Source organism: Ichthyophthirius multifiliis (genome assembly GCF_000220395.1).
Source record: "Ichthyophthirius multifiliis unplaced genomic scaffold scaff_1120509251113, whole genome shotgun sequence".
Classification (NCBI taxonomy): domain Eukaryota; phylum Ciliophora; class Oligohymenophorea; order Hymenostomatida; genus Ichthyophthirius; species Ichthyophthirius multifiliis.
In genome coordinates this window covers 1-19,586 of record NW_004086192.1, presented here as the reverse complement: position 1 = coordinate 19,586, position 19,586 = coordinate 1, and the positions used below count along the sequence as shown (strand labels likewise).

The 19,586-nt window shown below is 15.2% G+C and overlaps 3 protein-coding genes across 3 annotated transcripts, besides 19 other annotated features; 1 reads left to right on the top strand and 2 right to left on the bottom strand. All coding sequences in view use genetic code 6, as the record gives it.

Moving 5' to 3' along the window:
* Positions 1–53: part of a microsatellite that runs on past the window's edge.
* Positions 54–666: 613 nt separating this feature from the next.
* On the bottom strand, positions 667–4,878 carry IMG5_143010 (hypothetical protein; the record flags this gene model as incomplete). Its single annotated transcript, XM_004031261.1, has 8 exons — positions 667–2,030; positions 2,084–2,407; positions 2,463–2,739; positions 2,785–3,169; positions 3,212–3,400; positions 3,439–4,076; positions 4,254–4,567; positions 4,614–4,878. 8 exons carry the CDS (start codon positions 4,876–4,878, stop codon positions 667–669), a joined length of 3,756 nt encoding a protein of 1,251 aa, XP_004031309.1.
* Positions 1,015–1,054: a microsatellite.
* Positions 1,025–1,069: a microsatellite.
* Positions 4,110–4,166: a microsatellite.
* A 375-nt stretch (positions 4,879–5,253) lies between the features above and the next one.
* Positions 5,254–5,304: a microsatellite.
* Positions 5,305–6,285: 981 nt separating this feature from the next.
* Positions 6,286–6,324: a microsatellite.
* A 1,973-nt stretch (positions 6,325–8,297) lies between these two features.
* Positions 8,298–8,344: a microsatellite.
* Positions 8,304–8,347: a microsatellite.
* Positions 8,348–9,948: 1,601 nt separating this feature from the next.
* On the top strand, positions 9,949–11,413 carry IMG5_143000 (syntaxin, putative; the record flags this gene model as incomplete). Its single annotated transcript, XM_004031260.1, has 8 exons — positions 9,949–10,037; positions 10,117–10,169; positions 10,260–10,388; positions 10,463–10,566; positions 10,644–10,725; positions 10,811–11,024; positions 11,079–11,244; positions 11,304–11,413. 8 exons carry the CDS (start codon positions 9,949–9,951, stop codon positions 11,406–11,408), a joined length of 942 nt encoding a protein of 313 aa, XP_004031308.1. The 3' UTR covers positions 11,409–11,413.
* Positions 10,070–10,106: a microsatellite.
* A 3,198-nt stretch (positions 11,414–14,611) lies between the features above and the next one.
* Positions 14,612–14,673: a microsatellite.
* A 761-nt stretch (positions 14,674–15,434) lies between these two features.
* Positions 15,435–16,486, bottom strand: IMG5_142990 (hypothetical protein; the record flags this gene model as incomplete). Its single annotated transcript, XM_004031259.1, has 1 exon — positions 15,435–16,486. A coding segment is annotated over one exon (990 nt), but the record flags the coding sequence as incomplete, so codon positions are not given.
* Positions 16,487–16,757: 271 nt separating this feature from the next.
* Positions 16,758–16,807: a microsatellite.
* Positions 16,808–17,121: 314 nt separating this feature from the next.
* Positions 17,122–17,191: a microsatellite.
* Positions 17,122–17,205: a microsatellite.
* A 274-nt stretch (positions 17,206–17,479) lies between these two features.
* Positions 17,480–17,527: a microsatellite.
* A 52-nt stretch (positions 17,528–17,579) lies between these two features.
* Positions 17,580–17,621: a microsatellite.
* A 1,685-nt stretch (positions 17,622–19,306) lies between these two features.
* Positions 19,307–19,421: a microsatellite.
* Positions 19,367–19,408: a microsatellite.
* Positions 19,398–19,475: a microsatellite.
* A 37-nt stretch (positions 19,476–19,512) lies between these two features.
* Positions 19,513–19,578: a microsatellite.
* Positions 19,579–19,586: the final 8 nt, after the last annotated feature.

The following is a 19,586-nucleotide window of genomic DNA, read 5'->3' as shown; positions in this document are numbered from 1 at the left end:
ATATATATATATATATATATATATATATATATATATATATATATATATATATAATTCTTTAATCATTTATATTAATTTATTTTAAATCTATCTTTATTAAAATAACAATTTGCAATTTTTTTTTTATTTTTAAAAAAAAATCATTTAAAATAATTTTCAATAGTATTATAATTTTAAATATTTAAAAAATATTCATTTATTAATACATTATTTATTTTTAAATAAATTTTTAAATTATATAATAGTGAAAAATTTAATGTAATTTGTAAATTTTTTATTTATTTTTAAAACTTTTTAAATTCAATCATATATATTTTACAAAATTACATAAAATAAAATACCTATAAAATAACATATAACTTAACTACAATTAATTTTTTTTTAATTTTTCATTCTTATTATATTACATAAATTTTATTTTTAGCTTTTAATATTTTATGTTTATTATTATTTGGGTTATTTAGAAAATTACTCGGAGCAACAATTTTCATTCCTTATGTTTTTTATTTTTTATAACTTCTGATTCGCAACTACTCTATGTATTATTTAGATTATTATATTTTTCGACAGAATCTTATCTTTGTTTATTATATTATTTATATTATCCAACTAAGCTTGCGTAAAAATTATTTTTTTCTTTTAAAGCTTCTATACTTTAATTATATTTCAAGGGAGCTTCAGAATCCTATTAAAATACATATTTATCAATTGATGTTTTTAATAGTCTTTAAGCTTCTCCTTATAAATATTTTATATCTTTATTATATGTATATTTTCTTCTTCTTTTTTTTTAAATAATAAAAAAAATATATTATTTAGTTTTTACTATATTTTTTCATTAGCAGATTTAGAAATAAAATTATTATTTAATATTTTTTCTTTTATAGGAATATTATAAGTTTATTTAAATAAAGATGATTATAATAATTTATTTTCTAAAGGAAGTTTTTGTTTTTAATCATTTATTTTTTTCAAAGATTGACTTTTTCTGTTTAATTATACTTTATCACTTAAATTTTCTAATTTAAAAATATTATTTAATAAATTAAAAATAATTTATTTAAAAAATACTTTAAGATTTTTCTTGTTAATTTTTTTTTTAATTTCTTATTTTTTATGATCTTATTACTTTTTAGATTAAATAAATTTTCTTTTAATCTCCTCAAAATCAGAATTAGTTAAAGGCAAATTATTATTAAAATCTTCAACTTTAGGGATATAATTATAAAATTATTTAATCGGTATTATATCTTATTCTGCAGTTCCACATTTCTTTATAATTTCATTTTTTTTATTTTAAATATCGTCCAGTTATTTTTCCTCATAAATTTTATTTTTTAAATCCTGAATTGGATCCTATACATATTTAATCTGTCTTATATATGTATAAAGTTCTTTTTTTTACTACTCTTTTATTTAATCTTTTGTAAGTTCATGTTTTGGGTACAAAGTTTCATATTTTATCTCTTTAATTTTTTCTTTAGTATTATTTTAAAAGTATTAGGTTTTCAAGTATTTTTTTTAAATTTATTCCTTTTATTTTACTGATAATTTATTACTGTTTTCTTAATCTAATCTATTTATTCCATCTAATTAATTGAAAACTTCATCTGTGTCTTTTAATTTATGCTAAACCCAATCAAAGGGAAAATCCCAGAAATTTTTATTAGGATTTCCTAAACATATTCTTGCAAAACATTTTCCTTGTATATCCCAAATTTTTATTTGTTAATCTAATGAACATGAAGCATATAATATTGGATTATTTATTTTTAAAATAAAATTAATTTAATTTATATGAGCCTCCCATCTTTTTATTAAAACAGAATTATAACAATGCACTATATTTGGAAATTTTTCGTTTTTTCTTTCGGGAGTTTACAGTATAAAATCAACAGCTTTTTGACCATTTATTAGGTCTTTTCGTTTTTTTAATTTGAATATTATTTTCTTTTTTTCAACTTCTTTTAAACCTTTTTATTAAAAATATTCACTAAAGTTCCATGTTTGCATTCTTCCTTTATGATCACCTAATATTAATGAATATATATATATATATGTTAATTAAAATATATATACAAACCTATAATTAGATAAATTCTCTTTTTATTTTCATAAATAGTATTTTTATACTAATTGTAAGCTTCCTAATAATCTTAGAAGCTAAGATTTTATTTCCTAATCGTTGTATTTTATTATTCATAATTATTTTAAATATTGGACGAGTCTTTATTTCTATCCTTTTAATCATTTATTACAGGATTAAATTCTTATTTTTAATGAGGAGCAATATCATCTTCTATTATTTCAAAATCTACTCCTTTCTAAACGTTACTTTCACAGATTATATAAGAAATTCCAACTGGAATATAATTGTCTTTGGAAAAATAACTATTAACAAATCTTCCTATTTGTTTTAATAAATATAATAGTCAGTAAATATTAAAATATTTATATTTTACCTATACAAGCATATTTAAAGTCCGCTGGGCATTTTTTTAAACCCCATAAATAAACTATACCAGAACTTCCTGAACTAAAAAGGACAGGAAAATCATCAGCAAAAATAAGAGAATTAACTTCTCCTTTTTCTTTACAAATAAATATAGTTTCCAATAATCCTGTTTAGAATTCCCATACTGCTATCATTCCATTAGCAGATCCACTCGTAATTAAAGAATGCTTATCTGAATAAGCTAAGGAAGTTATTTCACTATCTCTATGTCCTCCTTTTAAAATCTATATTTTTTTTTTATTTATTTTTGTTAAATATTATTTTTTTACTCTTATTAAAACTGATTCACTAGCATCTTCTTCATCATATATTCTAATAGTAGAGTCGAAAAAAGAGGCAATAAGTAATTTTTCTTCCATTAAAAATATTATTTATGATATTTAATTATTTTCTTCCTTTTTTGGGATTTCTGAGGTTTTCTTTTTTGTAAATTCTTAGCTCTCTGTTTCATCTTTTTTATTCACATTTTTCAAAAATGAACCATTTTTCATATTATATTATCTTATTAATCCTAAATTATCAGCTACAAAAAACTTCCTTTGTCTAGCTCCTGAAACAAACATAGATAAATCAACTTAAAAATTATCATCATATAATTCATTAAACACTTTTTATAATTTTCCATTCATAGCATTATATATTCTCATATCATTTCTTAATTAAAATATTAAAAAATATATTTTTTTAATAAATTACTTTGTTAAAATTGCGAAAGTTTTAAAATAATAATTAAAATCTACACAAATAGGATATTATTCATTTGAAATATTATTTTTTAATCCAGAAAATTATAAATTTTCAAAATAAATTAATCTTTTTCCTGTTAATATAAACATATCTTTTTGATCAAAAACAACACAAATATCATAAATTGTAGAGAATTATCTAAATTAAAATAAAAAATAATATAAAAAAAAAAATACCCTTCCAAATTAATAATTTAAATAGACTTTGAAGTTCTAATATCCCAAATTCTTACATTACATTTTTCATCAATAGAAATTATATTTGGTGATTTTTCCATAAACTTACAATTTTAAACTAAATGACTATGTCCTTCTAATTTTCCAATAAATGGTCTTGTAATAGATAATTCAGGGCACCAAATATTTATATGATTTTAAAATCCATAACTCAACAAATTAGATCCATAAAAACTTGAATAGGACAAACCTAAAACTCCTCTAAAAGTCTAGTTAGGATCTCTTAATTCCGTTACTAAAATTGGAGGATGTGATGAATCTGTTAAATCCCATAATTTTATTTTTCCATCAAGGGAAGATGAAGCGATTAGGCGAGGCGAATTTAATTCTTCTATTTTTGTTATCATTTTTAAATGAGCAAGCATTAATCTTTCTTATTTTATTTTAGTTTAGTCAGGATATTAATCGAAATTCCAAGTTCTAATGTTATAGTCAGCTCCTGCAGATATCCATAGTTTTTAGATTGGCAAATACCATATACCTGTTTGTAAAACATCTACTACGAAATTTTTTATTGGTTTTGTTGTTAAATTATTTTCCCATAAAAAAAACTAACGATTAGAAGTGATTATAACTATCTTTTTTTGAGAAGATAAAAATAAAATAAATATATTTTGTTATTTTATTTTATTTATATATATTTTATTAATTTTTTATTTTTTTTTAATGAATATTTTTATATTTATTTACTTCATTTTATAATAATTTTTATTATCTTTTTTATCCTTTTTATTTATATTATTTTTTTTATTTACTGTATTTAAACTCTCAGCAATTGTAAAATCCAAAATAAAAGGCCTTTATTAATCTTCGAAATTAGGTTAAAGTTGAATTTTCTTTTATTAAATTTCGACTTCTTTACAATCGGTTGTATAAAATTTTATTTTACTTGAATTTTACTCTAGAGTTAAAATAGCATCTAAATGGGGAGAATAAATTGCTTTTATAATTAATCCTAAATGATTTGAATTATCTTTATAGTTACATTCTTAATATTTTTTTGTTTTTTTTGAATATGCTCTATCTATTATTTCCTTTTCAGTTAAATCTCTTTCTTTTTCAAATCTAGCTATATTAAATATTTTTTTTTTTTTTTAATTTTATTTTCTATTTACCTTCTAAAGTATTTTAGTCTTTTTCACCTATCACTGCATCTATTATATATTATGTAAATTCACTCCATTCCATTTGCTAATCTCCATTTATATCTATGTCTTCAAATAATTTAATTAAACCATTAATTAATTCGTATTTTTCTTCTTCGGAATGCATAATTGCACATTTCATTAACCATACAAAATTTGTTAATTCTATTCCACCTGGGTATTCATTAAATTCATCTTCTAATTCTGCTAATTTATCATTATCTAATAACATCATTAAACTTTTTTTATTTATATTTTTAATTATTTAATTTAAGTTTAAAAATTCACGTTTCTGCTGTAAATTTATTCTTTTCATTCATTAATAAATGCTTATTTTATTGTAAATAATTTTTAATATCTTCTAATGTCACTTTTATATCTTGCTTAGTTACTTATTATTATCTTTGATGAGCTTTTTTTTATAATTATTACATTTTGTTTTATTCTATTTTTTAATTTAGTTTTTATAAATATAACGAATTTTATTTAAATTTATAATTAAAAATATACTTTCTTTTTATTTTAAAAATAGTTTAATGAAAAAAAAAAAAAAAATGCACTTTTAATATAAATTTAATTTTTTTTTTTTTTTTTTTCCATAAAAATGTAAATTTTAATTATAAATAGTTTTTAAATTTTAATTATATTAATTTTAGATTTTTTTTTTTTTTTTTTTAATTTTTGAAATATTAAACTTAATAATACAAAATAGTTAGAAACTTTCATAAATTTTATTTATTTTAATTAAATTTTAATTTTTAAATAACTTTTATTATAAATATCAATATTTAAGAATTTTCATTAGACATTTTTTTTTTTATCTTGTTAATATTTAACTTTTACAACACAACTCTAAATAGAAATAAAAAAGTTATATACAAAATAATTTAAAATATAATTATTACTAGCTATAAATTGATTTAGAGTATTGTCAAATTCCTACTATTTTAATATTTAATTTAATTCTATCTATGCAATATTTAAATATTATATAAGTGAATAGAAATCATTATGTGTAAAACTATCACTATAGTTTTATTATATAATTTTTAGATTCTCAGAATCTTTATTTTATTTTAGATAAAATAATATTTTTTATAAAAATATATTATAGTATATAAAATTAATCTACAAATAATAGAATCTTTTGAATTATTCACTTTATTCGAAATAATTTATTAAAATATTTTTTAATTATCTTATTACCATTAATCATTATCTATTTTTTTGTTAATATGAATATAGTAAATTATATTATAAAATAAAATTTTAAATTACTTATTAAATTAAACTAAGGTATAGTTGCTTAAAATCTATCACCGACAGAAATATATTTTTTTTAATTATCTCCATTCTAATAGGCAATTAAATTTTTTTATTTTTTTTATTTCTCACTTTAAAATAATTTTTTTTTTTTTTTTTAATTATTTTAATTAAAGATAATACTTATTTTGTATAATTATTTATGAATTAATCTTTAATTAAATAAATAAATTAATATTTAGAAATATATATATTTTACTGTTTTATCATTATTTTATATTAATGAATCTTATTAATTACATATTTAATTATTTTAAAGTTTACATTTTTTTTGAATATTTGTAAAATCAAATATTCCATTATTCGGAAAAGATGTATTTTATTATTTTTCAATTTATTATTAGTTTTAAACTTATTAAATATTGTAATTATCTTATTTTGTTTATTCAAATTTATTATTTTATCTTTTTATCTTTTATTATTTATTTTAATTCAAAATTTATTTTTATAAGTTTAAGAAATTTTAATTAGTTTCCAAACTTTTAGATTTATATATAAGTTCGTCATCTTTTTCAGATATTTAATTGCAATTTTATTATATATAATTTATTTAAGCGTTTTTTTATTTTAATTAATTAGTCTTTGATTTTTTAATTTTTTTTGTTTATTCAAAAGAATATCTATCTCTTACATTGGACTTTCGTCATCAATTATTATAATGTCTATTTCTTTTTTTAATTATTTTTCTATTAATCTGATCTTAAAAAATAATTATATAATATTTTATATAATTGTATATTTTTTTAATTAAAATAACTATATAATGAAATGTGAATAACATAAAAATATTAGTATTATTTTTTATATATTTATTATATGTTAATATATTTTCCCATATTTTTTTTTATAAATGTAATTCATTAGTTTTTTAAATAAAATTAAATATTAAAAATTAAAAAAATTAATTATATAATTACTTTTATTCTCCAAACCTATTTTATTAACTAATTTAATAGTTAAATGTATTTTGTTATATATTATTGCTTTGAATATATTTATTATTAAGAAAGCTCAATTAATTATCTAATAATTCATTATTATTGAAGTTTTAAATTTATTATATATTTTAATTGTTATATAAATCACTGTTAAATTTTTGTTTTTAATTGAAAAGTATTATAAAATTAATAATTGTAAATCATTTTTTTTTTATTTTTTTACTTTTTTAAATTTTAAAAGTTATAAAATATTGGCAGATTATATGGAACTTAAAAATAAGGTGCTAATAATGGATATAATTAAAGATCCTAAAATTTTAAAAAAATTAAAATTATTAAATATATATACATTAATAGAATATTAATTGGTATTATTTTATTATTGCATTTATATAATAAAATAACTTTAAAAAATTAATTATAAAAATATGCTTAAAAAAATATTTAAAATTATTAAAAAATCAATATTGTATAATTAAAATAAATTTATTAAGCATTATTTCTTAATAAATATATTAATAATATATAATTTAATAATTATTTAAATTTTATATTACTTTTATATTCATTTTTGTGATTTAAATTTTTTTCTTTAATATTTTAAGATAAGTATTTTTTATTTATAATAATATATATTTTATAAATTATTAAATATAAATAATATATAAAATAAAAAAACATATAAATTAATTTTTAAAATATATTTTTCTTATCAAATTAATAAAATATGAATAAAAATTAAATAGTTATTAAAAAATTATAATATATTTATTTTTTTAATTTTATATTAATAATAATAGTAATATTTATAAAGCATAATAATATTTTACTGGAAATTTTTACTTTTGTTTTTGAATAATAATTTATTTTTATTTTTTCACATTAATAAATTTCATTATAAATAATATAATAAATGTAAATTATTCTGATAAATTATTAAAAATAATATTTTTAATTTTCTAAAAATTAATAAAAAAAATATAAAATTCATATATATAAAAATAACACTTTATATAATCATTAATTTTGCATTTGTATTTGTTTTTTTTTGGTTTTTATAAAATCGTAAATTTATGATAGATATTAACTTTTAATTAATTAATAACAATAATTTATATTTTAAATAAAAAAATAAATTAAAGCTATATTATTTATATCCCTAATTTTTATAATTAAATATATTGATATATTTTATACTAATAATAAGAAATTATTATTATTTTTTATAATAATCATATTTTATTAAGAATCTAAATATTCAAATACATGTATAATGAAATTTTTTATTAAAATTGAATAGATTTTTAAAATAAATTATTATTATATTATAATAATAAATAAATTAAATTATTTAATTAAAATAGAGTTTATAAAAAACAACAATAAATTATTCAAATCATTTAATTATTAAATAAATTTTTTAATTATAATAAATTATTTTAAATTTATTTATAAGATTTAAATTTAATTAAAATATAATTATTAAATACATAATATAACTATTATTACATTTAGATACATATACTATGATTTCTATTTTAAATTTTTAAATTATAATCACTTAATATATTTTATTTAATTAGATTTACTTATATAATATTTTAAAATATTATAAAAATTAAAATTCATTAATATTTTTTTAATATTTATTGTATTATTATATATATTGACTTAAATAAATATCATATTAATTATATTTTTAATAATTAATTTTGTTAATTTTTTCAAAAAATTCTTTATAATTTACAATAAATTATAATAAAAATATTTTATTAAACATCTTAATATATATTTTAATCCAAATGATTTATTTATTTTAGATTTACTATTTATATATTAAATTATATTTTATTTTAGTTTATTATTGGTATAATATTCTAAATTTTTACATTAATTTAAAATTTTTTAATAGTTTAAATATAAATAATACTAAAAATATTTATAATTATAATTATATATTTTTAAAAATTAAAAAAAATTTTTTGTTTTTTTTAATTAAACCTTATTATTGAAATCTATTTTCTACTTATATACTTCATTTAGTATGTAATAATAAATTTCTTAATATTTAAATCAATTAATAACTTGATGATTTTATTTTATATTTTATTAATTATATAATTATTCAATAAAATAATCAATAATAAATTATATATCTAATATAAATTTTATTTAAAAAAAATATTATTAAAAGTACATATTATATTTTATATATTATAAAAATTTTTATTAATTATATAATTTATTTTTAAAAAATATAATTATAATAAAAAATAAATGGATAAAAAATGAAACTATTTGTTTATTAATTTTTATTTTAGATTAATAATTAGAATCTATGAATATAAAAATATTTTTGAAATTTTGAAATTATTTGAAATAAATTAATCATCTTTAAATTTATTCATAATTTTAAAAAGTAAATATTTAAATTTTTAATTTAGATAAAATTATATAAAAATATATATATATATATTATAATTCACAAATTATTGATCAATAAATTCTCTAAATAACAAATAAAAAAAGCAATAAATAAAAATTATTAATAATAAAATATAATTATTTTATTTTAACTGTAATCAATATTTTTTATTTATACTATATAATAAAAATAATTTATTAAATTAAAAAAAATATAAATATATAATAATATAATTATTAAACAGAATAAAAAAATAATAATTATTTTATAAAAATTTTAAATGAAAATTCAAACTTTTCTTAATTCCATTTATATATATATATTTAATAATTGCCAAAATTAAATTTTAGTAGTTTACAAATATTTATAATTATAGTAATTATTTCGTTAAAATATCAATAATCATTCTATAAAATACAAACTAATAACTTAATTTGTTTTTCATTATCAAACCAATTGGTTTAATGTTTTCTTTTCTTTTTAAAAGCATATATAATATACTAAAATTATGTATTTATGTTTTTTATCAAAGCCTTTATTCCTTATAATTTGTACTTTTTATTTTATAATATAATTAATAATCTAATATAAATAAATAAAAAAGCAAAAAATATATAAAATGATTACTAAAAAAGTCTTAGGATATTGGCAAAATAAAACCGATTATTTTAAAAAAGTTAAAAGAGATTTAAGACAAAAAAAGGACAGGTTTAAAAATAAATAAACTTAACCTAATTTAATATAATAAATAAATTTATTTATAATTAATAATTTATTGTATTAAAAGATTTAGAAAAAAAGTTATTTATGATAATGATTCAACTGACAATTCTAGTGGAAGTAAAAATTTCATATTTTTTATTTTTAAACAATACAATTTGATTTCTCATAATTTTAATTTTTTTTTCTTTTAAATTTTTTAAATTAAAGCTGGAAAAAAAACATCTGAATCATAATCAATAGAAATTAATTAACCAATCAGTCTTTATGATTTGCCTCCGATTTGGGTAGAAGTACATCATAATACAAATAAGCTAATATAAGAAATAATTGAAATAAGTAATTCATAATTAATCAAATTTTTGTTTTAAATAGCATTATATTTGATATAAAAAAATATATTATTCAAATAGAAAGATAAATTACTGAATTAAGCAATAAAAGAATTAGAAAATAATTTAATGATAATAATAATTTAGATTAATAAATAAATGATTTAGCAACAAAAGCTGCAAAAGTTTTTTTTTTTATATAAAATTTAATTATTGTTGTTTTCATTTTTTTTTTTTTTGATATATAAATCATAATAATTAGAAATTAAGAGAATGTGAATAAAATTTAAAATAAATTGATTTATTGGCAGCTTCTTAAAAAGAAGAAGAAAATGAATAAAAAAGTATATAAGTATTTATTTAGCAAAAATATAAATAAATAAAATCAAAATTAAAAATTATTTACAATTTTTTTAATTAATATATAAGTAAGGGAAAATGTTAAGCGTTCTTTAGCATATTAAATATAAGAATTAACTGTTGATTTAAGAAGATAATAAAAAGCATTATATGATACATTGAAAAAATATGATAATGTGGGTTAAGTAGGATAAAAATATCAATAAAATTAAGCTTCTCTATAATTAGAAAATAGTATGTAATAAGATCTTCTTGATATGTATGAAAATATTGCTAAAGAAAGGTATCTTATTTTAAATATTATTTAATAATATTAATTTAAAAAAAAAAAAATAAGAGATGAGGAAATTAACAAACTAATTGATACAATTAATGAGCTTTCGAGTATATTTTAATAGTTAGGAAATTTAATTATTGATTAAGGAACTGTTCTAGATAGAATAGATTTTAATGTATAGGATACTAAAAAAAATACATAATAAGCTACAAAACATTTAAGAAAAGTAAACTTTTTTTGAACAAAAAATTGTTTTTATTTTTATTAAATTATATATATAAATAGGTTGTGGAATATTAAGAAAGTCCTTTAGCGAAAAAATGCATATAATTGTTAATTATTTCCATTATTATATTTACTTTTATTTTAGCTTTAAGGTATAAAAGTTGAAATGTAAATAAATAATTTACAAATAAAAATTTATAATTATATAAAGTTTGAACAAAAAAAATAAAGTCATTTAAAAAAAAAAAACATATTTTTTTAATTTTTTATTAAAATAATACTTAAAATAAAATGAATTTACGTTATTATATTTATTTTTATTTTCAAATTATTATTTTAATCTTACGATATAATATATATATTTTTTTTTCATTTGCTATGCTTAGTTTATTCTTTTTTTTTTTACAAAATGTTTTTTCTTTCTATTTTCTTAATAAACTTTTTTATATTTTACTTTCTTTTTTTAATAAAGTTTAAAAATCCTAAAATAAGCTCAATCTAGTTAAAAAATTTCGGAATTAATTTTTAATAGTAATTATTTATTTTAGGCTTATTAATAATATGTTATACTTTTTTATAAATATTATATTAAATTTTAAATTAATTGACTTTTTTACGAATCTTACAATAATATTTTAAAATAAATTAATAATAATAAAAATATAATATCTTATAATTTTTTAAATATTTTTTTTTTCTTTTTTTTCTTATAATTATGTCCATAAGTATTTTTATTTTACTAATTTTTTATAATTAGTTTAATATTAAGGTATTTATTTACATAAATGTTAATAAAATAATATAAAAAAATCTTAAAAAATAAAATATATCTTTAATACATAAAAAAATGTCAAATTTAATGTAATTTATACCAAATCTCACTTAAGAGATTATATTATAAATAATATATGACAATTATCCAATTTTTAAATCAATGAAAAAATCCGAAATAACTCTCCAATAAATAGCTGCCTAAGAAATTTAACAATACAAAATTTGCATAAAATATATTCCTGAATATATTGCCAAAATAATTCCAAAATCAGAAGAAAGTGTTTTTTTCGAAGATTCATTATCTGAATTATTCAAACAATTAGAATAAAGTGAATTATCTCATTTTTATTAAAAAAACATTATGAATATTTACAATCAGTCTTTGACATAATTTACATTTGAAAATAAAGACTATTAATTAAGAATTCTTTCATATTTACATGGGACTTTTATTGGAGATTTATTTAATAATATAGGCACAACAATAGGTTAGAAAACTAAAATTTTATAAAATTTCTAATTATAAGTAAATGAATATAATAGTAATAATAATATTTTAGATTTAAGACATTTCCCTTCTTAAAAGTCGAAATTAAATTTAATAAAAGATCCATAATAAAGGCGTATAGTGAAATATTTTTTAATGAAATTTCACTAAAAAGTCCTTCCAAATTTAGAAAATCTCCGTAAATCTATTATACAATTAGATTTTGATTAAAACAGTATTTTTATAGATCCAAAATCAGGAAATATATAGTAATTGTATGATTAATTAAATCCTCAAAGTCTTATATATACTCATACTATATTTTATTTGGTTACATATATTTCATTTTGTATTCTAATAAATACATAATAATCTTTAGAAAAAACTTGCTTTGAAATAATAAAAAATTATAATTAATAATTTACCCTTTAAAAAATCGAAATTGATATTCTTTTTTGGCTTATAGGTGCCACTTTGAGTACTTTATAAATATCTAAAAACGATTTATAATAAAATTAACCTTTTCTTGAAAATTTAGATAATGTATTCATTTAATTATATAAAATTAATCCTTACTATTTTTTGAATAATATATACATATTATGTAACCAAGAACTTTTATATGATTTTAATTAAAGTGAATAGCAAGACCCTTTACTTTAAGATAATATTGAAGGAATATACTAATACATATTTGATTCTTTTGGTAAAACATACATTGATTGCTCTATTAATAGTTAAATTATTGGAAATAGTCATCCCGATATAAGTTTCATTGCTGGAGATTAATATTAAAATTTAAATATTAATTTAAAATAAGAAAACACTCATGTATTATAATATAAATAAGAAATTGCTAATTTATTTCCAGAACATTTAAGAAGCGTTTTTTTGGTAAATTCAAATGATGAAGCTTATTAAATTGCTTTATTTTTGGCTTAAACATATACAAAAAGTAAGGAAATATTGATTTTAGACGAGAATTTTTAAAAAAGTTTTTGTTTTAGAAATTTAGACTAAAAATTTATAAATTTGATTTCTTTTTAAAATTCTGAAGAAATAATATTAGAATAAATTTTTAAGAAAAAATAATAAATTTTTATTCATGAAAATTTAATGAATAATTAAGATATTTTCGTTTAAAAAAAACAATAAACAATATTTATTCGAAAATTAGAGAAGAAAATGGAATTTGCATTTCAGATGAAAGTTAATTTTAAATGGGAAGAGCAGGAGAGTTTTTATGGAGTTTTTAAATAAATGAAATAGTTCCTGATATTGTCATAGTAGGAAATTATTTAGGTAATTCTTTAAGTGCTGTAATAACAAAGAAGGAAATTATAGAAAAAATTAATCAAGAAAAAATTAATACTTAAATAAATTAAGTTTAGTGTAAAATTGGTTTGTAAGTTTTGTAAATTATAAAAAATGAAAATTTACTTGAAAACGCAAAAAATATTGGACTTTATTTTTAAGAAAAATTTAGAAATATTAAATCTTGTTTTATTAAAAATTTTATAGGTTTAGGATTATATTTAGCTATTGAAATTTAAAATGATAAATAAAAATTAGGATAATATGAATGTTAGTATTTGGCTTAAAAATTAAAAAATAAAGGAATCTTGGTTGACAAAGGTGGATATTATTTTAATATTTTATTATTTAGGCCTAGTTTATGTATTAATAAAGATGATATTGATGTTATTGCATAATGTTTTGAAAGATCCCTTATCGAATTGGAAAAAGATTTAGAAAAGCATAAAATTAATTAATATATTGAAGAACTAAAAAAAACTAAGTTTAAATAATGTAGAATAAAATTAGAGGAATATTTTAAACAATAAAATGAATAATAATAATGATTTCTAGAAATAAAACACTAAATAATAATATAAAAATTAAATTAAAAACAATTTTTTTGAAATATTAATTAATAATAATAGTATTATTAAATATTATATTTTTATAAAAAATGTCAATTTATTTATATGTTTTTTTATAACAAAATATGTAATAAAATTATAAATTAATATTTTATATCATAAAATAAAAAAACAATTATAAATATTTATTTTTTATTTAATATATTTAATTATATACATTTTTAATATATATATATATACAAATATATATATATATATATTAATTTATATTATATATTTTATATATTAGAATATTATAATTATTATTTTAATTTAGTTGTCATATTCAACTATCTAATAAATATAATACAGAAAGCAAAATATAAGAAAAAAATTAAGAGCAAATAAAATTAATTTTTTTAGTCTTTTTTGTATTTATAAATATATATTTTATCGATTGTAATTCTATTTTTTTCTGATTATAATAATTAATATTTTATGTTTATATATCTGATATTTTAGAATAATTTATAATTTTTATTTTAGTGTCTTTAAGTCGTTTTATTTTATTTATTTTTTTATATAATTTTAATTTTAAACCGATTGTAAAATATGTATTTTATTTATTTTAGATTATTAATATTTTTATTATGATAATGTTTTTTAATTTAAGTATATTAATGTTAAATTTATTAATATTATAATATAATTTTTAAAAATATATAAAAATAAAAACTTAAAAATAAATAATTAATATATATTTTAACAATGATAAAAATAATATATATATATTAGTACATATATAATTAAGTAATTAATATTTTAAAAAATATAATTATGTCATTTAACTAATTAAATAGGTTTTTTAATATAAATAAAATTTAAGAAATATATTTCTTATTTGAGTTTGTATTGTCGAAAAAAAAAAAAATACTTTATGTGTACAATTTTTATTAATATGAAAAAAATATATATTTTTTTTTAAAAAAAACGTATTTTAAAATATTAAAATAATAAAAAAAGAATAAATTAAAATAAAATTTTATTTAATTAAAAAAAAACAATACAACAACTAATAAAACAAAAAAATTATACAAAAAACAAAAATAAAAAATATCTAAAAAATTATTCATAAAATGTTTGAATTTTTCGAAGTATTTGTCAAATTTTTATGAGATTATCTATATCTATCTCCCATTTTATCAAAATATGGCACAGTAATTTTTTTTAGAATTTAGCTTTTATTTTCATCAAATTAATATTTAAAATAATCAACAGTTTATTCATTTAGGGTATAAACATTTTTATCATACCATTTTCTAGGTGATACTTTTGAATAATCGAGAATCCCTTATCCTTATTTTTTAAGAATACTTTCCATATTAACATTATAGTCCAAACCTCCAGTTTTGGAGCCTATAACGGATTATTATTTAATTTATTTACTAAATGAAATATTAGGCAAGTGTTTGAACTTCGAATATATTTCTGGATAATCTATATATTCAAATCTCAGTTCATGCGGATTAACTTCCGTTTTCATTGGTTTTCTATCGGTAATTTTGGAAAAATCTAAAGGCTAAACTGGTTTTTTATAAGGTTTATCAAAATCTATTCCCAAAACGGATGTTTCGGTAATTGATTAAGTGATTTTTTTTCTTTCATCAAGTCTTTAAGATTTTTGTTTTTCTTATTATTTTTACTCATTTTGGAATGCATGGAGGAATGTTCTATATTTATTTTCTCGGTTTTTCCTTTGGCGATCTTCTATTTCTTGATTTGGGTAAAAAGGGCTTTTTTGGAATATTAAGTGGAATTTGGGATTATACATAAGAAATTTTTAATTATTTAAAGTCATTTTGGATTTTAAAGTGTAAAAATTGTCTCTTGATACGGTGGATTTAAAAGGTTCTTGTTTATGTGCTTGTGGTAACTTTTGGTTATGGGGTTAAAAAGTGCGGTGTTTCTGGTTTAGACCTAATTGCTTTTGTTAGTTAATGAGAGATTTTTTTAATAAGGTTTATTCTTGGAGCTCTTTTAGACGCTGAATCTTTGTTTTGTTGCTCATTATGTATTCTTTTTCTTATAACATGGCGAACATTTCTTAGGATAAACGGCCTGCTTTAGAAAACATTCCTGATGGGTCAAGTCTATCTTATACTATCATGTTTTGTTTTTTTTATTTAAAAAAAAAAAAATTACTAATTTTTATAAATTTTTTTTTTTCTATTTATTATAAATATTTATATTTTGTTTAATTGAAAAAGTTATAGTTTTAGTTTTTAATTTTTATTTAAGTAAATATTTTAAAAATTAAACATTATTTTATTTGTATTATAAATATTAAAATTATAACAATACATATTTTAAGTAAATATTAATTGTTTTTATTAATATATGTAAAATAATATATTATAAAAAATTATTTTAAAATAAATATAAATTTATCATATCTAATTTATCAAAATAAAAATGCAAAATTTAAAAATAAAAAAAGAAAAAAATAACATGTAAAACTTTATAGATATAAAAAAAAAGTATTCAAAGTAATAAAAAAAAAAATAAAGTTAAATTTAAACTTTATTAATTTTTTATTTAAAAAAAAATATTTTATTAATACAAAGTTTTAAATATAGAAATTTATTAAAAAAAACAAAAGTTTTATAATATTTAATGTAAAATAAATATAAATTTATTTATGAAAAATTATCTTGCTAAGAATATATTATATATAATATAAATATAATTTATAAGTTTAAAAATATATAATCTAAAAACATATATATTAAAAATATATTATATAGAAATATATATATTAAAAATATTATTTATTATAAAAAGAAAAATATTTCTTATTTTATTTTCTTAATTAATATTATAAAACTAATAAAAATAATTTTTATAATTATAATTTTTTTTTTTATTATAATAGTATTTTATGTAAGAAATTACTCTGATTCTCATATTATATCTTATTTTTCGAATATTAAACTAATACTTTATTTTATATTTAAAAAATAACATAAAAATAGTAAAATTTAAATAATTTTTACATATTTTATTATTTATTGATACAATTTTCATTTATTTTGTAGGTATATAATAAGACATAAATATATATATATATATATATATATATATATATATATATATATATATATTTTTAAAAACATAAACACATAGTGATTGTTATTATATTTTACTAAAAATTAAATCTTAAAGGATATAAATAATATCTTAAGGCTAAAATAATATAATATAAATAAATATTTTTATAAAAGTATAAAATAAAATAAAAAAATCTTAATTTATTTAAATTATAAATTGAAAATTAATTATTTTATGTATATATATAATTAATTTAATTAAAATGTTCATCAAAAATTAATTAAATATTAATATTTTTAACAAAACAATAGTAATAAAAGAAAAATAGCTATTTAAAAAGTATTTATTATATTTAATAAAAAACAATATAATTAGAATAGAATAGATAAATATACAGGATTTGTTAAATAAATTAAAAATAAATTATTTAAAAAATAAAAGATAATTTACAAAAATAATAATATATTAAAAACCTATATATTATGCCATAATAATAAGATTTTAAAACCAATTACCATGTAATAAAAAAGTTAGGAAATGGATCATTTGGTGAAATTTTTTTATGCCAAGACCAATAAGGCTTCCAACTTATTTTAAAAGCTTAAAAAATCGATTTTTTAAATGACGAACATTAACAATGTTTTATCCGAGAAGTTTAGGCATTAGAAAAGCTTTAATAAATTAAATAAAAAGGTTAAAATTTTTCTGATGCATAAAATTCACATATAATAAAATACTATCATTCTAAATAAGGATATTCGTTTGAATATTAATAAAATACATATAAATGTAATGCAATATTTATGGAATATGCGCCAAACAATACACTTGGTTAACTAATGAAAAAAAATTAATTTAATTTACCTATAATAAGAAATTTTACTAAATAAATACTATTTGGATTATAAGAAATTCATTAGGCGGGGTTAGTACATAGAGATATTAATGAAAATAATATTGTTTTAAACGAAGATTTTTAGATTAAATTAATTGACTTTTAATTTGCAGGAGTACCTTAAAATAGATTCTGTGGAACTTTTAAATACATTTGTACAGAATAAATACTTTTCGAAAGTGGAAAAAAAGATTCAATGACGGATCTTTCGTTTGAAAATTTTTGTAAATATGATACATTTGCTTTAGGGGTGATTTTATGTAGGATGATTTTAAAAAATTATCCATTTTATAGTGCTTCAGCCTATGATGCTAAATATAAATTTATCTATAATAAAGATTTTGATAGTTTTTGGGCGAAATAAAATTTTGTTTGTGGAGGTGAAGATTATTAATAGTTAAAAGATCTTATTTAAGGGCTAATTGCTTTTGATGTTAAAGAAAGGTTTGGTGTTTAGGAAGCTCTTGATCATCCATTTATTGGATAAGGATAAGAATTTGCTAATAAATAATATATTTAAAAATTTTTTAAGAGTGAATAATGAAGTTATTTTAATTTTAATTGTTTATTTTATTTTAGGAATTTTTTTTTCTAAAATATAAAATGTCTATAATTATGTCAAATATTATTTTTATTATAATTTGAAAGTTTGTTTTTACGGATATTATAATTTATGTTTTATTAAAATTTTTAAAATATATATAAATAAATAATTGATATAATTATTTATAATATAAAAATATAAATTATAATAATTAATTATTTTGTATTATTTATTACAAGCTAAAAAATAATTATAAACAAATAAATACATAAATTTTATAATATATTAAAAAATAGTATAATTCTACTATCTTTTTGATAAAAATATTTTATTTATCTCTTATTAAAAATTTTATTTTATATTTAACAAACAAAAGTTGCTATCATAAATAAAATAAATTAATTAAAAAATGTAAAAACTAATAAATAAATTATAATATTAACAAAAAAAAATATAAAAAAACTAAATTAATAATAATATTAAATTATAAAAATAAAAAAATAAATTATTTTAATTATTTTTATAAAAATAAATTAATAAACTATTGTAATCATATTTTTATTTTTTATAAAAAATGATATTATGAAGAGCTAAATATAATAAATTATTATATATATTATTTTTATTTTTTATAAATTAATATTTATATATTTTATTTATTTATATATATAGA